The 18,841-nt window shown below is 52.9% G+C and overlaps 1 protein-coding gene across 2 annotated transcripts; it reads right to left on the reverse strand.

Moving 5' to 3' along the window:
- Positions 1-206: 206 nt before the first annotated feature.
- SAMD14 (sterile alpha motif domain containing 14) lies at positions 207-18,036 on the reverse strand. Of its 2 annotated transcripts, none has more exons than XM_044939089.2 (10): positions 17,419-18,036; positions 13,812-13,866; positions 6,526-6,692; positions 5,795-6,083; positions 4,854-4,941; positions 4,698-4,772; positions 4,433-4,592; positions 2,924-3,043; positions 2,681-2,836; positions 207-1,867 (listed from the first exon to the last, which is right to left on the reverse strand). In XM_044939089.2, exons 1-10 carry the CDS (start codon positions 17,425-17,427, stop codon positions 1,802-1,804), a joined length of 1,185 nt encoding a protein of 394 aa, XP_044795024.1. In that variant the 5' UTR covers positions 17,428-18,036; the 3' UTR covers positions 207-1,801. The 2 variants fall into 2 exon arrangements, with proteins under 2 accessions (XP_044795024.1, XP_006062047.1); XM_006061985.4 differs by having other exon boundaries at positions 207-1,827; positions 17,419-18,033.
- Between the last annotated feature and the right edge of the window lie 805 nt (positions 18,037-18,841).

The following is an 18,841-nucleotide window of genomic DNA, read 5'->3' on the forward strand; positions in this document are numbered from 1 at the left end:
AGCCTCTTGTACAAACGTATGCGGACTGCAGTGCCCGTGAGCAACACATGACATGCTCGGGACAAGACCCGGGCCGTGCCAAGTACAACAGTGGCCACAGCCGTCCGTTCGGAATCCCTGACAGGGCGGCACCCAGTGACAGACCTGTGGCCCTGCCACGCTCAGAGCCCAGCCCAACCCCCGGCCGGGGCGAACAGGAAGGCCGCTGGCACATCATAAGCGTTTATTGAAAGAAACTAAGTACCGCCTCCCCCTTCACATGCAGGTGGGCACCCAGATAGCTCCTCATGGCTTCAAGGACTTGGGAGCTTTCCATCCTCCCCACCAGCCCCTCTGGGGCCCAGGTGGTACTAGTGCCCCCATGTCCAGTCCCCCCTCTGAAGCCCCTCTCTCAGCACAGACAGCAGAAGGGAAAAAAGAACTGAGACCCAGAGAACAGGGGTCACAGCCACAGCCCTTGGGCTGGAGCGAGGGGAGTGGGTGTATGGGGGCCTGTCTGCTGCTCCATGCTGGTGGGAGGAGGTGAAGGGAGGTTTCTAGTCTAAGGCCTCTGACCTTACTGCTAACTCTGGCCAGTGCTGCAAAGGCTGGGCTAGCTGCTGGCCAGCACCATGCCTGGACACTGGACACACTCACCCTAGAAGGACAGACACCTTCCCTGGGCTCTGGGATGGCTTCCACCCCCACCCAGGGAGCGGGCCCCACCCCTCCTGTCTGCCAGGTCTGGAGCCCACGGAGGCTCTGATAAGAACCAGGACAGGTCGGGGAGGGCTGATGAACCTTTTCAATTTAGCAGCTTTCAGGGCCCTCCCAGATTTTGCCTCTCTGCCTGGCTGGGGTGAGGATTCACCAGTTAAGGGCCATCTAGGCATTGATGGGGGTGTCATTTGTCCCCACCAGTTCCCAAGTTTGCCATCTTCAGAGAGGTTCCAGGTGGCCTCCGCAGGAGCAGCAGAAGTGGGCCCAACTTGGAGAGTCGGTCAAAACCCAGGCTTTGTGTGGGCCTCAGGAGGGGCAGACCTGCAGGGGCATCATCCTACCACTGAGACCCCTCCCTTCCTTCTCCTAAAGCCCTTGCAAAGATGACAGGGTAATCATGCTGCTTTCTCTACTCTCCTGTTGAGGAGTGCAGACTGGGAGTCTGCTTTGAGTGCAACTTGCTGTAGGCCCACCAGCCTCCTGCAGAGCTCTCTCGACACAGTCACCTGGGAGAGCTGGAAAGGAACTACTTTATCCACCTGCTACTGCAGAGAGGCTCAAACCCATATCTCTGAGCCCAGGGCCTCTGGAAGGTATGCAGGCCTCCTAGTTCACTGGCAGCCCCAGGACCCCCTTGGCCTGAGGGAACAGGGTTAGAATCACTCAGGCACCTCTGGGCTCCCTGATTTGCTTCAGCCCTGGCCTCTCTGCCCATAATCTGCCACTTCCCCCAGGAACTTTGTGCCAAAAAGTCCTTGCAAGGGGATTTATTACTGGGTCCTCTCCCCTGGGTCTCTCTTTCTGAGGGATCTGGGTCCAGACAGATGACAGGGTGAGAGGGCTGTTCCTCCTGAGAGCATGGAGCCAGGCCAACCCAAGCCTGATGCCCAGGCCCCGCCTCCTAAGGCGGCCTGTGCCCGCAGAGCCCAGCAGCTTCCCAAGCCAGGTGCCAGTGCCTGCCCACCCATCTCCCTAGCTCTTCTTGGCCTCCTGCTCCCTGCGCCGGAGCTTCTCACGCTGCCGTGCAGCCTTCTCCTGGGCCTTGCGCTCCTTCTCAGCAGCCGCCGCCAGCTCCTTCAACTTCCGTTTCACCAGCGCCCGATCATGCGAGTTGCTGAGCCCCAGACTCTGGGGGAGGGATCCAACGGTGAAGTGAAGAGCCCCACACCTGGCCAACCCAAGCCCAGGGTTCTCTGTGGCCCAGGTGTATTCTCGCTGGAGCTCTGCCAGCCCTCAGCCTCCACCTCCCAAGCTTGCTGATGGATCAGGACCCTCAGGGCAAAAATTTGGAATGGGAGTGGCTAGGAGAGATAAGGGTAAATGGTGCAGGGTTCCAGGCTCTTTGCCCCTTCCCCACCCTAATCCTTGGCTCCCATCCCTCAACTCAGGATTTCAGCCTTGAAATAACCCTGCCAGATTCCATGAGGCCAGAGATGGGAAGCGAGTCTGTCCGAGGTCACACAGCCCATCAGTAGCTGAGGCCCCTGTTCCAAAGACTTCTGGGGGACTCTCCTCACCACTGCTTCCCCAAGCAGCTAAGCAGACGGTGCAAAACCGGCCAGAAACCCCCAGAACAGAGATCAGAGCACAACCTCTGACACCCTCCCTCCCTCCCCCTACTTGCCTCCCACAACCACCAGCCTCCAAGATTTTTAGTCTTAGAGATGAAGACTCCAAAATTCAGATGAGATGACAAGGGGAGGCTCATTAGAGTCAAGAGTCAGATGATAGGCTAGTCCTCAAGGTCAGAGGTCAACCTGAAGACTTTGGCTGGAGCTTGAAGGTCAGACTGAGGAATTGGACTGGAGTCAAGACTGGGAGGGAATCCATGCTAGAGGGCAAAGATCAAGGATCTTGCCTAGAGGTCAGAGGTCAGGGCAGTGGTCTTAAAGGGAGTGGAAAGGTCAGGATGAGGGGATCCCAATCCTTGAAGGCTGCCTCAGGGATCCAACTGGGTGGTGGTCCCCCCACCCCAACCCACCTTCAGTTTGCTTCCATCCAGCTGCAGTAACTGCGGCCCATCTACCTGCCGCGCAGCGAACTCAGCAGCATACTGCTCCAGGTTGAGGCTCTGCAGCCACTGGCCCACTTGCTGACTGGTCCAGTGGTAGACGGTCGGAAGAGGCTCATCCAGAAACTGGGGTGGAGACCAGGGAGAGTGAGGGGGCAGGGTGTGCCCTGTGGCCTACACACCTGGCTGTGTCAGAGGTAAGGGCCTGCTTACCTCATCGGAAGACTGGGACAGAGTGTGGTAGGGGTAGGAACACTTGGCCGCCTGCCGGGGACCACTTGGGATCTTGGGGCTGCTGCTGGGGGGTGTGGAATCATCACTCAGGGTGGATTCCTAGATGGAAAGGGGGCATACTGCTGAGGAGAGAGCTCACCTCAAGACCAAGGCAGCAACCCACAACCTACCATCCCTGTTCAGATGGAGCTGAAGTCCAGGACCAGGCACCAGGAGTTTCTCAGGGCCCTTGGATGTGAACCAGGAGCTGGGCAGGCACACAGAGCAAGGCTGCAGGGCTAGAACTGAGCAGTTAGCGGGAATGGAGGTCACGCTGCTGTCGCTTCCTTGACAGCTGACCAGGATTCCCCCAGGCTGGGTCAGGTGTTCCTGACTTGAGCCTCTTCAGCATGGCCTCCAGCACCCTGGCTTATAAAAACCTGGTTAGATGTCATGTCTTCACTGGACTCTGAGCTATACGAGTGTCTGGGCTGTGTCTGTTCACCAGGGCCCAGCACAATGGAAGAAAGGGAGGGAGGATGTGGGAGAGGGACCCTTTCTCCCCTGAATGTACAGTTTTCTGATCTTCTCTGACCCGACTGCACACAGGAACAGAATCACAGAACAAGCACAGGGCTGGGGGTCATTAGAGCCTGGCATCTAAATCCAGTTGAGTCTGTAGGCAATTCCCTTCAGTCTCGGCCTGCATTTGCCCGTCTGTACAAGATGAGCTTCCCTGGTGGCTCAGCTGGTGAAGAATCTGCCTCCCGTGCGGGAGACCTGGGTTCAATCCCTGGGTTGGGAAGATCCCCTGGAGAAGGGAATGGCTACCCACTCCAGGATTCTGGCCTAGGGAATTCCATGAACTGTACAGACCATGGGGTCGTAAAGAGTCAGACACGACTGACTTTCACTTCACTTCACTTCACAATAGGGATGAGTGTGCCTGCCCTCCCTACTTCACTGAACTTTTGTGAGGGTAAACAAAAATGCTTTTGGAGCTTTGTAGGCCACAGAATCCTGAACATAAATAGGTGCTCACTGTTGCTTCTGTTCCTTGGTCTCACTTCACCCACAGGGTTGTGAACTTTCCAAGCACTAGCTAGGTTGCGGTCCTATTCATCTCTGTTCCCCCCAGCCTCACTGTACCACATGTAGGCCAGCTCCTAATACAGGATGTGGAGTCAGAACTGAGCCAGGCAGAAGAGTTAGCAGGAATAGAGGAGCCCTCAGGCTGAGTGTGTACTAGGGGATCATAATGCTCAGTTACATGTGTTGAATGGAGACAGCAATGAATGAGTCAACAAAGGAACCACTTGGCATACGAACAAGTGAACAAGTGAATGCCTGAACTCAGAGACTGGATGAATTAATGATCATCGAATGGCTCCTTGGATGGACAGATGGACTCCGGGAATGCCTGGATCCAGGCCCAAGCCAGGGTGAAGTATGTCCTCATGTCACCTGAGTCTGGGGGCCAGGATGGAGGCCAGACGGCCATGGACTCACCTGAGAAGCTGACTTCTTAGGGCTGAAACCCTCGCGTTTAGGGGAGCAGGACGGGGAGGTGGTGCTGCCAGAAGATGCGGAGCCCTTGCCACTGTCTGTGAACCAGGAAAAGGGCAGGAACGGGGAGCCCCCTGACCTGCTGGACCCCTCCACCGACTCCCTGCAGAGAGAATACGCTGCATGGGTGCGGGCACCGAGGAGAGGGCTGGAACCACGGGGAGTTACAGGCAGAAGCTGTGGCTGAGGGGCTGTGGGTACCTCTCACCTGCTGCCCATGGACAGACGGTTGCTGCCCTTCTCCTTCCGGCTCTTGCTAGTGGATGCTCGGCGTAAGGTGACCCTGTGGGGAGGGCAAGGGGGAGTGGAACAGTGCTGCCCATTGTGCTACCCAATCCCCAAGCCTTTGTTTCTGGTCACTCACCCCAGGTCCAGGAACTTTCGGCGAGTCTTCTTATCCAGGCCAATGGTAGGGCTGGCGGGCTCAGGTGGGCTGGCATCCCGGCTGTCATCTTTCAAGGAAGAAAAGGAAGGAAATAGCCTATGTGGTGGCTTGTCTGCCTCTATCAACTTCCAATAAGGTGATAGAAATTCTCTTGACTTAGAATCAGGCAACCTTACTCTAATGCCTTTCACTAGCTGTGTGACCTAGGACAAGTCACTACCTCTCTGAGCTTCCTGCATCTTAAATATGGGGCTAATAACAATGCCTGTTTCATGAGACCTAATAGGATGAGATAGTGAAGGACAGGGAAGCCTGGCATGCTGCAGTCCATGGGGTTGGAAAGAGTGGGACACGACTGAGCGACTGAACTGAACTGAATAAGATGTTTATGAAAGCCTTATACAAACCATAAACCACTCTGGAAAGTAGGGATCGCTACTCTTTACTGTTAATTTTATCTTGGCCAACTTGTAACCAATCTTCTAATCTTGGCTCACATGTCACTTCCTCAAGAAGCCTTGCAGGAGGCTCCTAACTGCTCCCAGGATATTTTCAACCTGATAAATGTCCTTCCGCCCTGCGTTCCCTTTCTCGAATAGCACTCAATACACCTTGTACCTACCTATACATTTAATTAAGGGATTGCTTCCCCTCAAACTATAAGGAATTATTTGACTGCTTCCCCTAGAACTTATAAGCCTCGCGAGGACGAGGACAGCATCTGCTTGTTCTTTTGTGTGTCCCAGTGCCCAGACAGTGTCTGGCACACATTAAGGCTCTCTGGAAATAAATGAATGAACCGTGGTCTTTATTCCCCACCTCCCCTGAGCCAGCCGGTGCCAAACCCGAGGTCCGGCCAAGTGCTTCGGAGCCCAAAGGAGTGCTTGCCGGCAGGGGGCGCCGCGCCGGCCGCTGCTCACCTTCGCTGTGCAGCTCGGCGCGAGGGTGGCGGCGCACGAAGCTGGGCGAGCTGTCGGACGAGGCAGCGGAGCGGGGCGGCGAGCCGGAGGCGGCGGCCAGACCCTCGTGCGAGGCGGTGTTGTGCAGGGGCCGGTAGCGTGCGAGCGGTGAGGGCGGCGGCTCGTCCTCGTCCAGGCTGCGCCGCAATCCCGGGGGCTCCAGGCAGAAGGAGCCCCCCGCTGGGGACCCGGGGCCCGAGTGCAGAGGCGAGCGCAGCCGGTGCAGGGGGCTCCCGCAGCCGTCGGTTCCCTGGAGGAGGGGCAGCTGCTCACCGCCTACCCTCTTCCCCTCTTCCCGGAGGGGAGCCCGGGCTCCTAGGGCCTCCCCGGCCTGGAGGGAGGGCTTCCTCGTGCCGTCCTGGGCCGAGGGGTGGCTGGGCAGCGAGCAGTGAGAGATGGAATTTCTGGTCACAGAAGCAGGGGCTGCATCGGGCCTCCTTCACTTACTAACTGTGTGACTTTGTTAGTGAACCTCTTAGAGCTTCAGTTTTCCCGTCTGGAAAATGGGGTAATACCTTGCTTGAAAGGATGAAATGAGCCAGAATTGAACTGCACAAACTAGTATTTGTCAGCCTTATGTGAGAAGTCTAGGGGTGTGGTTCCCCTGGAAGAGTGGTTTGGAGGGATTATCCAGGGGCAAGAAGGGGCAAGAAGGGTGGGTAGGGTATGGTGATTGAGGGGACTGTCCCAACCTTGCCTCCAGGCCCATCGGAGCCTTCACCATCCTCTGCAGAGCTGGCACTGTCCCGAAGCCTGGAGCGAGAGGGCCGGTGTCGCCGGCCCTTGGCCAGTAGTTGGGCCCGGGCCTTGTGTAAACTGCTGTCCAGTCTGACGGTTTCTGGCACTGCCAAGTCCAGGTCTGCAAACCAGGGAAGAGGGACAGAGACCAGATACATAAGGACAGCACACCCAGAGGCCCGCCTCAAGTGGCCACCTGCACGCACACCCAGGCATTCAACAATGTCTCCGAGTATTGGGCACTGGTAGTCCAATGAAATGGAAAACCGAGTCTCTCACAGTCTCCCAGGGAGCTGGAGATGTCAGCTTGTAAATACAATGTGTGATAGACCCTCTCACAGGCACAGAGGACAGGATTGTCCTGTTTGGAGGAGGAAACACCAAAGCTGGGTCTTCAGGTCTGTCTGGGAGTTGTAGAGAGGGGGCTGGCAAAACTGGTGGAGGCTGGCAAAACTGGCATATGCTATGCTGAGAGGAAGGGAAGCTGGGGGCAGGATGCCTCCAGAGCAATGAGAGGGCAGGTTTGTGGAGGGGAGGACTGGAAGATGAGGCTGGAGAGAGCACAGTTGTAATGGCTATCACTGAAGAAGTGCCAACTAGGTGTCAGAATGTACATTCATTGCCTTGTCTACCCAGAACAACCCACAGGCTAGGGATAGCTTTTATTCCCATTTCACAGCTAAGCAAACTGAGGATCAGAGAGGTCAAGTCTCATGCCTGAGGCCCGCAGCTAGCAACAGTCTGGGATTTGAGCCTGGCTAGTCTAGCTCTGGCTCCAGGTGGTGCAGTGATAAAGAATTCACCTGCCAATGTAGGAGACACAAAAGACAGTTTCAGTCCCTGGGTTGGGAAGATCCTCTGGAGGAGGGACTGGCAACCCACTACAGTATTCTTGCCTGGAAAATTCCATGGACAGAAGAGCCTGGTGGACTACAGTCCATGGGATCGCAAAGAGCTGGACATGAGCAACTGAGCACGCTCACACAGTCTTGCTTGAGAGACTGGCCCTGCTGGGGATGCTGGCTTTCTGTGCCAGGCTCAGGGTCACACTCAGACAGCACTGCTGAGCAGCTAGATGACTTGCAGTTAACTAGAGGGAGCCCTATGAGCCAGTGGCAAAGAGGAGAGCCCACAGAACCCTGAAGCGTCTCTCTCCCGTCCTGGGGCACATGGCCCAGGGCTAGGTCCTGGATGAGGACAATGTGGAAGAGTAGGCAAACCCAACAGATTACTCATAAACCCTACAGCTCCGAGCTTCACTTTCCATTTGTTCCACCCTAGAATACAGACTTCCTTCTGCAGTGTCCCCGAGTTTCTCCAGGCAGAAAGAGTCCTTCCCAGACCATCATGGCTTAAGACCTTTCTTCACCACTCTACCCTCCGGGATCTCAGGGACCCCATCCCATCACTCCTGCCTGCCCTGCTTTGCCTGCTCCTCTTTCTCTTGTCTGTAGACACCCCTTAAATCACCCTAGTGGCTGAACTACCACCTATATCTATTTCCAGCTCTGATTCCTCCCCTGAATTCCAAGTCTGAGCACCTCAACACCTGCCACATCTAAAGCACCCAGGCACCTCAAACTCAGTCCATCAAACGAATGCACCACCTTGTCTCTGTCCCTGGCTCTGTGAAAGACCCCACTGTCTACCTGGTCACCCTCTCAGACCTAGTGAAGTGAGTGAAAGTCACTCAGTCGTGCCTGACTCTCTGTGACCCCCCTGGACTATACAGTCCACGGAATTCTCTAGGCCAGAATACTGGAGTGGGTAGCCTTTCCCTTCTCCAGGGGCTCTTCCCAACCCAGGGACTGAACTCAGGTCTCCCACACTGCAGGCTAATTCTTTACCAGCTGAGCCACAAGGGAAGCCCTCTCAGACCTAGACCCAGTTGGTAATTCATGGGTCCAGCTCCCTACTTGACACTTCCACTTGGATGTCCAATGGACATCTTCAATGTACATGTTACTCTTGGACTCCTGACGTCCTCACCCCGCAAGCTGCCCAGTCTGCCCATCTCGATGAGTAACAGCTCCATTCTTCCAGCTGCTAAGGCCAGTCACCCTTGATTCCTCCCTCTCCCTCCTACCCTACAAACTGATCCAACCACAATTCCTGTTAGCTCTACTTTGGAAATATATCTAAACATGCTGAGATATTTTTGGTGAAATGACATGATGTTTTGGATTAAGTTCAAAATAATCCAGGAAACTAGGAGGGAAGAGAGGAAGGGGATGTAGATGAAACAAGACTGTCCATGAGTTGATGATACTTGAGGCTGAGTGATACGTACATAAGTGTATGATGGGGTACTTTGTGCTAGTCTCTACTTTTGATTTCCCGCCATAAAATATTGTGTATATGTGTCTTTGTATACACACACTTACATACATGCCTACATGTGGGGAGAAAGAGGAGGGGAGAGGAAAGGAGTAGGAGAACATACAGATCCCTGGTCTAGGTCACCATCACCTCTTGACTCACTGTTACAGATCCTCCCAGCTAGTCTTCCCACTGCTTCCCTTTCCCATTTACAGTCTATTTCCAACCCAGCAGCCAGTGATCCTGATAAAACATGTCAGCTCGTGTTACTCCTCCCTCCACTCAGAACCTCCACTGACTTCCATCTCACACAGGAAGAAGCTGAGTTCTCAGCATGGCCTTTAGACTCAGGCTGTTCAGAGATGCTCTCCCTCTTTGTCCCTCTGCTCCAGCCACCCTGGCTCTTCCTTAAACAAGCTATCCTGCACCTCAGGGCCTTTGCACTTCCCCTTCCCTTTCCTGCAAGGCTCTTGCCATAGATTTCTGCACAGTTCCTTCTTTCAGCTCCTTCAGGTCTCTGCTTAAATGCTTCCTCTCACTGAGAGACCACTCAATTTAGAATATCCCCAAAACCCACAGCTAAATTTTTTCCTATATCATTTATCATTCTCTGGCATACCATATATGTTATTTAGTTTATTGTCTCTCTCCACCTATCAAAATGTCAGCTCCATGAAAGCAGATGTTTCTCTATTTTGTTCATTGCACTAACAGGCATAGAACATTGTGTGTGTGACAGTGTATGTGTGTGTGTGTGTGTGTGTGTGTGTACAAATGTCCTAAGTGTTTTATAACTACTAGCTCATTTAAATCTCCCCACAACCCAAGGAGATTCCAGGAATTCTCAGGGCAGCCTTAATTTGCCTGAGGGTATAGGGCTGGAAAAGCTATGACAAACCTAGACAGCATATTAAAAAAGAGAGATATTACTTTGCTGACAAAGGTCCATCTAGTCAAAGCTATGATTTTTCATGTATGGATGTTAGAGTTGTACCATAAAGAAAGCTGAGTGCAGAGGAATTGATGCTTTTGAACCGTGATATTGGAGAAGACTCTTGAGAGTCCCTTGGACTGCAAGGAGATCCAACCAGTCAATCCTAAAGGAAATTAATCTTGAATATTCATTGGAAGGACTGATGCTGAACCTGAAGCTCCAATACTTTGGCCACCTGATGCGAAGAACTGACTCATTTTAAAAGATCCTGATGCAGGGAAAGATTGAAGGAAGGAGGAAAAGGGGATGACAGAGGATGAGATGGTTGGATGGCATCACTGACTTGATGGACATGAGTTTGAGCAGGCTCCGGGAGTTGGTGATGGACAGGGAGGCCTGGCGTGCTGCAGTCCATGGGGTCACAAAAAGTTGGACACAACCGAATGACTGAACTGAACTGATAGGGCTGGTGCAGAGCAAGCCAGGGTTATAGGCAGTCTGGCTCCAGAGGGTCAGCGAGTAATTACCAAGCCCTCCCTACCTCCTCTGAAGCAGAGATGGAGAGACTTGTGAATTCAATCCCTTAGTTTACAGGCACTTACTCTCCTCAGAGAGCAAAGTTTGGCCCAGAGTGCAGAGGGACCAAGGACAGTAGACAGGACTGCTGGTAGGCAGCTGATGAGCATCCTCAACCAGTCCAGCGTTAGCTGGTGTCCAGCTGCCCTGGGCCAAGGAGAATGGCCCTCTGCACCTGAATCTGGGCCACGTCAAACCATGGTCATCTTACTGTGGAGGGTCTAGGGAGCAAAGGGACTCCTAAGGGGCTTGGGGATTTCCGAGGCAAGATGGAGCCAGTTTCTCTCCTGGTGCCTTGCTCTACCAGGCCCCTCTCACCTCCTTCCATCCCTCCTTCCATCTCTCTCTCCCTCTCCCTCTCCCCCTGGGAGTTAGCCAGCCCAGGGCTGTGGGAAGTCATGAATATTTCATCACCTTTCTCTTCAGGAAACCGGCCAGGCTGGCAGCTACCTCAGCAGGTTGGGGAGAAGGAAAACAGGAAGGGTTGGGCTGGGGTTGGTGGCTGAAAAGCCTAAGGAAGGGGGAGTTCACCTCTGCCAGGCTGGGAGTCAGGCTGGACCTGGGTAAGGATGGACAGATTCAGAGTCTGAGGCCCAGAGACTGTTTGAGGCTAGGGGAGTCCCCAAGGCAAAGCTTTCATGCACAGGCCCCAGGGAGGCCAGGGCGGGAAGCAGTTCTCAGAAGCCAGGAGGCAGCAGTTCCAGGCATCGCCAGGATCTGCGGCAGCCACAGGGGAGAGTCAGTTGAGCAGGGCTGGAGGAAAAGGAAGGGCAAGGCAGGTAGAGATGAGGAGAGGCAGGGGAGGAGACGCTGGAGGCCCTATGGCATTCCACACCTAGGAGCCTTTCCCGGCTTGAAAGCCCTGATGGCTGCGTACGTGACAGAGCTTTCTGCTTACACCTCTCCCACCGTGTTCCTCCACCTTCTTTTGCTCACTGACTTCTCCACTGAATCCAGCCAGGAAACGGCCTTTCCACCCCGGTGCATGCTGGGAACTCAGTCCTCTCAGTGGTCTTTCTCTAATCCACACAATAAAAAGACTGCAGGAGGCAAATAATAGGGTGTGTGTGTGGGAGTCCATGCATCTCAGAACAGAGGGGGGTTGGTCCTGGCTGCCCCGGGAGTGTAGATGCTAAGTGTGTTATGCATTTTTTATTTTCCTGCACATCATGTAGATGAGGTCCCTTATTTATGGGACTTGGAGGTAACCTGTGTTGCTTCTGCTGGGGAATCCTGGTATACAGCACAGTGACTGCCAGCAGGGAGTTGGGCAGTCTGGAGTTCTTGTCCCAGCTCTGCCACTAAACTGCCGTGTGATCTTTAAAGCCAGTCACTGCAGCGCTCTGTGTCCTAGGCTTAATGTCTGCTATATGGGTACACTTCTTAGGATTATTGTGGGGTTAAAGTGATATACCCCCTTCATGGATCACAGCTTTGTCATGACAAATGGGCTTGTGTAACTCAGTGATGAGCCATGCCGTGCAGGGCTACCCAAGATGGACAGGTCATCGTGAAGAGTTCTGACAAAACGTGGTCCTGAAATGGTATGGACCTAACAGAAGCAGAAGAGATGAAGAAGAGGTGGCAAGAACACACTGAAGAACTACACAAAAAAAGGTCTTAATGACCTAGATAACCACAATGGTGTGGTCACTCACATACAGCCAGACATCCTGGAGTGTGAAGTCAAATGGGCCTTAGGAAGCATTACTATGAACAAAGCTAGTGGAGGTGATGGAATTCCAGCTGAGCTGTTTAAAATCCTAAAGATGATGCTGTTAAAGTGCTGCACTCAATATGTCAGCAAATTTGGAAAACTCAGCAGTGGTCACAGGTCTGGAAAAGGTCAGTTTTCATTCTAATCCCAAAGAAGCACAATGCCAAAGAATGTTTGAACTAAATATTGTAAAATTGTGCTCGATTCACATGCTAGCAAGGTTATACTCGAAATCCTTCAGTACTACATGAACCAAGAACTTCCAGATGTAGAAACTGGGTTTAGAAAAGGCAGAGGAACCAGAGATCAAATTACCAACTTTCTTCGGATCATGGAGAAAGCAAGGGAATTCCAGAAAAACATCCACTTCGGCTTCACTGACTACACTAAAGCCTTTGACTGTGTGGATCACAACAAACTGAAAAATTCTTAAAGAGATGGGAATACCACACCACCTCACTTGCCTCCTGAGAAACCTGTAAGTGGGTCAAGAAGCAACAGTTAGAACCAGACATGGAACAACCGACTGGTTCAAAATTAGAAAAGGAATACGACAAAGCTGTATATTATCACCCTGCTTATTTAACTTCTGTGCAGAGTACATGATGTGAAATCCAGGCTGGATGAATCACAAGCTGGAGTCAAGATTGTGGAGAGACATGTCAAAAACCCTGGATATGCAGATGATACCACTCGATGGCAGAAAGTCAAGAGGAACTAAAGAGTCTCTTGGTGAGGGTGAAAGAGGAGAGTGAAAAAGCTGGCTTGAAACTCAACATTCAAAAAACTAAGATCATGGCATCTGGTCCCATTACTTCATGGCAAATAAAAGGGGAAAAAGTGGAAACAGTGACAGATTTTATTTTCTTGGGCTCCAAAATCATTGCAGACAATGACTGCAGCCATGAAATTAAAAGATACTTGCTTCTTGGAAGGAAAGCTTTGACAAAACTAGACAGCATATTAAAAAGCAGAGATATCACTTGCCCACAAAGATCTGCATAGTCAAAGCTATGGCTTATCCAGTAGTCATGCACAGATGTGAGAGTTGGACCATAAAGAAGGCTGAATGCCAGAGAATTGATGCTTTTGAATTGTGATACTGGAGAAGACTTTTGAGAGTCCCTTGGACTGCAAGGAGATCAAACTAATCAATCCTAAAGGAAATCAACCCTGAATATTTATTTGAAGGACTGATGCTGAAGCTGAAACTCCAGTACTTTGGACACCTGATGTGACGAGCTGACTCATTGGAAAAGACCCTGATGCTGGGAAAGATTTACGGCAAAATGAGAAGCAGGTGGCAGAGGATGAGATGGTTAGGTTGTATCACCAACTTAATGGACATGAATCTGAACAAACTCCGGGAGATGGTAAAGGACAGGAAAGCCTGGTGTACTGCAGTTGATGGGGTTACACAGTGTTGGACAGGAGGTAGTGACTGAATAACAACAACAGATGGGATGCAGGGCATGTGACATGGTGGTGCTAGTCTAGTACCTGGCATGAGAAAAGCACTTAATAAATGGGGAGCCTTATTATTATCACTGCTGTTGTAATTGGATATCTACTCAGATAGTGGTGACAAAGACTCAGACTTTAAGGCCAAAATACACGCACACTGACGTTGCCTGGACTGCCCCTCCCTCAAAACCTCTTAGCCTTGGCTAGAGATAGAGTCAAAGAGTACTTACCAAAAACCTCATCCACAGGTTCTCGGAGCTTTGAAGAGGCCATGACTCGAGACAGCTGGGAGAACAAGAGAGAGAGGAAAAAGAACCATGGATAAGAGGGAAATAGACCACAGTTGGTGGAGGTAAGGGAGCTGCCAACAGCTACCTGCTCCTGGCCTTCTAGCTCCTCACCTTCCCTTACAACTCTTCCTCCAGCCCCTTGAAGAGAAACCATCTGAACCGTACCCCAGATGGTGGGCTTGGGCAGGAGACAGAAGCAAGTCCAAAGTGCAGACAACAGGCTCTCCCATGGCCCCAGTCCGAGCTGATTTGTCTCCACACAGGTCACTGAACATCTCCCCTTCACCGTCCTGAGCCTTTCCATCATTAGCATTTTCTTAAAACATTTAATTATCATAAACTGTCCAACATCAAATCTGGGAGAAATCTTGAAGACTATTAAATCCAATCCTCTCATTTTACAAATAAAGAAACAGATGGGAGAATGATTGACCTAAGATTACATAATAAGTTATGGCAAAATCAGAACCAGAACCCAGGTTCTTCCATCTACTCATCTACCTACCTCCCTACTTATCTGTGCATCTCTTGCCTATTCACCCATTCATTCAGTCAGTCATCCACCATCCACCCTATTCAACCGTCTACCCATTTTTACATCCATGAATTTGCACCATCCACTCAGCCATTCCCCACCCATCACCCAGTCCTGCCTCCCTCCGCTGGCATCACTGGTGCGGTCACCACCTGTCTTTCTGAACATGAGCTGTTCAGGAAGCTGGCATCGTCAGCAGGGTCTCTGTTCTTAACAAACTCACAGTTCTCACAGTTCTAGACAGACTCACAGACGCAGAAGGGTATAAAGAGTACCCACAGCAGAACAGTGGACAGCCAAATCTCTATGATGCATCATGCATGTTCTGGCAAGAAGTTGGATAGATAGGGGTTTTGTTTTGTTTATAGGATGTAGGAAAGGAAGGGCAGGTGGGGAAGCAGGATATATGTAGCTGACACAGTTTGGGCAGGCTTCCTAGCAGATGTAGGATTGCAGCATCCCTAAACCAAGGCCTGGGTGTTAGAGAGGCGGGTGGATAGCAGATGAGGGGAGAAAGAAGAAGCTCAGGGTCAGGACCACACTAAACAGCATGATCTTCAATTATTTCTAACTCTCAGGTCCTCACGAGAAGGGCAGAGCACTGGATTGGACCATACATTTGACACATTCTAGGAAAGCTAGAACACATGCCTGCTGGGTTATTTTCCAACTCTCCTCTTCTGTTATCACATAGATATCATCTCACTGCATGCTGGCCAGGCTTGGGATTCTTAGTATCCCCACTTTACAGATGGGAAAACTGAGATGCAAGAGGTAAGAGGCTGAATGCAACCTTGATCCCTTCAGCTCTATCCTGGAGCTTTGAAACCTATTCATAAGGAAAGAACACTGCTGGGAGAAGGCACAGGATGGATAGAGTAGGGGAACTGATTCATACTCACTAAGACCTGGTACGTCCACCCCAGGCTCCATGGACACTTGGGGCTACAAGCAGGAAATGAGGTGTACAAAGGGGCCAGGGATATGGAGCCTCCAAGAACTCTCTTCCATTTTTGAACTCTGGGTGCTAGTAACAAAGAAGTTCTAGACCTCCTCTTCCTGTCCTGAAGGCAGATGGGAAAAGAGGCTGCACCAAAGAATGAACCAGACTCCCTCATCCCGTCGCAAAATCTCATCTGACCAGGACCCAGCTGCCACCTCCACCAGAAAGCTGTCCTAGATAGCCATTACTCCCCTCATTCGTTTATATAATTTCTAAATCCACCCTTCCCTGCCACTAGGAAATGAGTAATTTTTCATACTTCATTGATTCCCTAACTAGGTCACATCTCCCCCACATCAGACAGGAGCTCCTGAGGAGAGGGGCCAGTATTCCCATCAGTAGGGACTCTGAAGAGAAGAACCGCCTCTCCCATCAGAATGGAGGCTCCCTGAGCGCAGCAGTGCTGCTGCTGCTTTTAGACAACTTGAGAATGGAAAGCCCGCGTGTGTGCTCACTCACTTCAGTCATATCTGACTCTTTGCGACCCTATGGACTGTAGCCCGCCAGGCTCCTCTGTCCATGGGATTCTCCAGGCAAGAATACTAGAGTGGGGTGCCATGCCCCCCTCCAGGGGATCTGCCCGATCCAGGGGTCAAACCCACATCTCTTATGTCTCCTGCATTACCACTCCTGTCACCTAGGAAGCCAATGCAAAGCCCAAGTGCTCTTTATTCAAGATCCCAGTCTAAGAACGAGACCCTCTTGTGGATGCCACCCTCTTTTAGATACCCTCTGGGGTGAGCTGGGGCTTCCAGCTCACACCAGCACCCAATACATTCTGATTCAGCACAAACTGCTTTCTTCAACAAATAACTCCCTGAGGTATGTATGGGAGGCCTTCTTTGCACTGTCCCATGGGGAACTCTGGGAAGCATGACATCAGGATGTCTCCAGGCCCTTCCTACACCACCTTTCAAAATTGAACCTTACAAAATTAGAGAACCCCCCATTTACACTCCTACAACTCTACACTCTTACACATACATACACACACACACACACACACCATACTCACTCACATTCAAACCAGGTAAGCACCTCAAGGTGGAGATGAACTTGTCCTCTGGACACACTGTGGGCTCTAACTCTTGCAGGCCACTCCTTCCTCCCCAAATTTCCCAATTCCCAGAGGAAGAACATCAGGAGGCAGGTGAACTCCAAGTTCCCTGGGACCCAGGGGAAGGAGAAAGAGAAACAAAGTGTGCACAAGTCCTGAAGAGGGAATGGAGTGTAGGACAGAGATGGACAGGTTGGTGGAGTGTTAGTCCATAGAGCTGCAGAGAGGAGGAAGAAAGAGCAAGAAAGAAATGAGCCAGAGAGCAGCAGCAGCAGCAGGGGCAGGGGAAGCAGGAGAGACCGGGCTCCAGCAGCCCTGAGTGAGGCCCTGGGGAGAGGTGGAGAAAGCTGCCAGGAGAGGGGCAGCCCCCAGTGGAGCAGGAAGGAGGAAAGGGGCTCTGGAAGAGGAGAAGGAACCCAAGAGAGAGAAGTGCAACTGGAAAAGCCTGAAGAGGGGTGTTTGGGAGAGGAAGCTAGGGCTCGGGTGGCAGTGTAGAGCTAGAGAAAGTGGTGACCCCCTCTCACAAGGCCCAGGTTGGGGGCACCTGGCAGCACCGCTGGAGATGGGGTGGGGTGAGGAACAGGGCATCTTCTGCACCCCAGGGACCTTATGCCCCAATCAGACCCAAGTGGCCACTTCTGTTCAATCCGACAGTCCAACTCCTCACCAGGCAAGAAGGAGTTAAGCTTCACCCCTCCCCCAACACCAGTTTGTTTTTTTAAATTAATTTCTCCAGGCAGCGGGCTGAGGGAGAGGATTAGGGACACAGATCCTATCTCCACCCCCTCCCCTGGCAGCCCAGCACCCTACCTTGGTGCAGCCCCCTGTAGGGACAAGGGAAGAAAAGTCCTTGTCTCTTGGCCCCATCCAACCCCACTAGGGTTCCCACCATGAGCCGGAGTGACCCTGCGTCCTCTTCCACGTTAGGGATCTTGGGGTCCCAATCCCTTACCTCCAGCATCTGTCATCTTCAGCGTCTGGCGCCTCAGAAACCCCTCAGGCCCATGGTGCTTGGGGCGAGAACCAGGTGGGAGAGGGGCAGTGGGGTAGGGGGCTGTCACCCCGGCCGTGGGGGGCTCCGGGCTGGCTCCATCCGCTCCATCCCAGGAATAAGGGTAGGGGTCAGCGAGAGGGGTCCTGGAACCGGAGGAAACGTGGCGGGGTGGGTATTTCGGAGAGAGAAGGTTTGCAGGAAGCAGGAGGCGAGGCGGGCGGGGCAGGACCGGGAGACCTGACGGGGAGGATGCTCCGTGCGTGTGTGCGTGCGTGTGTGTGTGTCTGAGAGAGAGAGAGAGAGTGGAGGAGGGGGAGAGAGAGAGAGAGAGAGAGAGAGAGAGAGAGAGAGAGAGAGAGAGAGAGAGAGAGAAGGAGAGGAACCGCCTCCCGCCCTGCCAACCCCGGCTGGACGCGGGGGTCCCCCGCCCCGGCAGGCAGATACTCGTAGCGTCGCTTCTGCGGGGATCCGCGGGGGTCCCCAGGGAAGAGGCAACGCGGGGGGCGCGTGGCGGCGAGGCGGGAGACAAAGAACGGGTGGAGGGAGGGAGAGTGGAAGGGAGGGGCGGAGGCAGCGGGAGCACGGGGGAAGGAGGAGGCGCCCCGGTGACGGGATTCTAATTGCCGATACTCCGCGGCCAGTGGGAGTCGGGCGGGTGTGAGCGGCCAGAGAGGCGGCCCCATCTTAGGACGCACAGGGCTTCTGCCTCCTCTGCAAGGCCTGTAAGGGCTCCTGATCCATTCAACGGACAACCACAGAGCAACTGGGCGCGCTGAAGCGGGAGGGGACCGTGAGGAACAGAATCGACCTGGTCCTGGCCATCGTGGCTCACAGGATTGTCAGGGGGACAGATGAGCAGACAGGCCCTCAGGAGAGCGGCCGTGAGCCTGGGTTCACAGAGGACACTTCAGCGTGGGGAGAGCCCACCCAGGGAGTCCCTGCTTGTCTGTGGGTGGCTGAGGAGGTGGGGCAGGGGCTGTGTGTGGAAGAAGGACTGCCGAGAGGACGCGTTGGCTACTTCTGCAGGCCAGGCTAGGGTAGGAGTCCTAGTGGCTAGCGGGGGGAGGGAGGAAAAGGGAGGAAGAAGAAGGATGCATGAGGTGGGGAGATTGCACCTTATCCTACCAGCCATAGTGGGAAAAGTAAGAGGAGTGAGGGGCTCCAATCTGCATTTTAGGAAGAACACCTCGGTTCCTTTGGAGAAGGCAGCCTGAAGGCTGTGGCACGCCTCATGAGGCTGTTGAGTTGATGGTGGTGGACACGAAGATCAGAGATCACGATGAGAACTATCCAGGATATAGAACTGAAGAAACTGACAGGGTTTGGGGACTGGCTGGCCACTGAGGGAGAAGGAGGGTTTAGATGATTGCAGGTCTTGGCT

Source organism: Bubalus bubalis, chromosome 3 (genome assembly GCF_019923935.1).
Source record: "Bubalus bubalis isolate 160015118507 breed Murrah chromosome 3, NDDB_SH_1, whole genome shotgun sequence".
Classification (NCBI taxonomy): Eukaryota; Metazoa; Chordata; class Mammalia; order Artiodactyla; family Bovidae; genus Bubalus; species Bubalus bubalis.

Bases quoted from the DNA above. Each gene is read 5' to 3' on its own strand.
- SAMD14 (XM_006061985.4), bottom strand. The intron at 4,942-5,794 runs GTGAGCAGCGGC...CTTCCTTGAAAG, and splicing joins CGCCGAGCTGCACAGCGAAG to ATGACAGCCGGGATGCCAGC. The intron at 1,828-2,680 runs GTGGGTTGGGGT...TCCCTCCCCCAG, and splicing joins TGGATGGAAGCAAACTGAAG to AGTCTGGGGCTCAGCAACTC.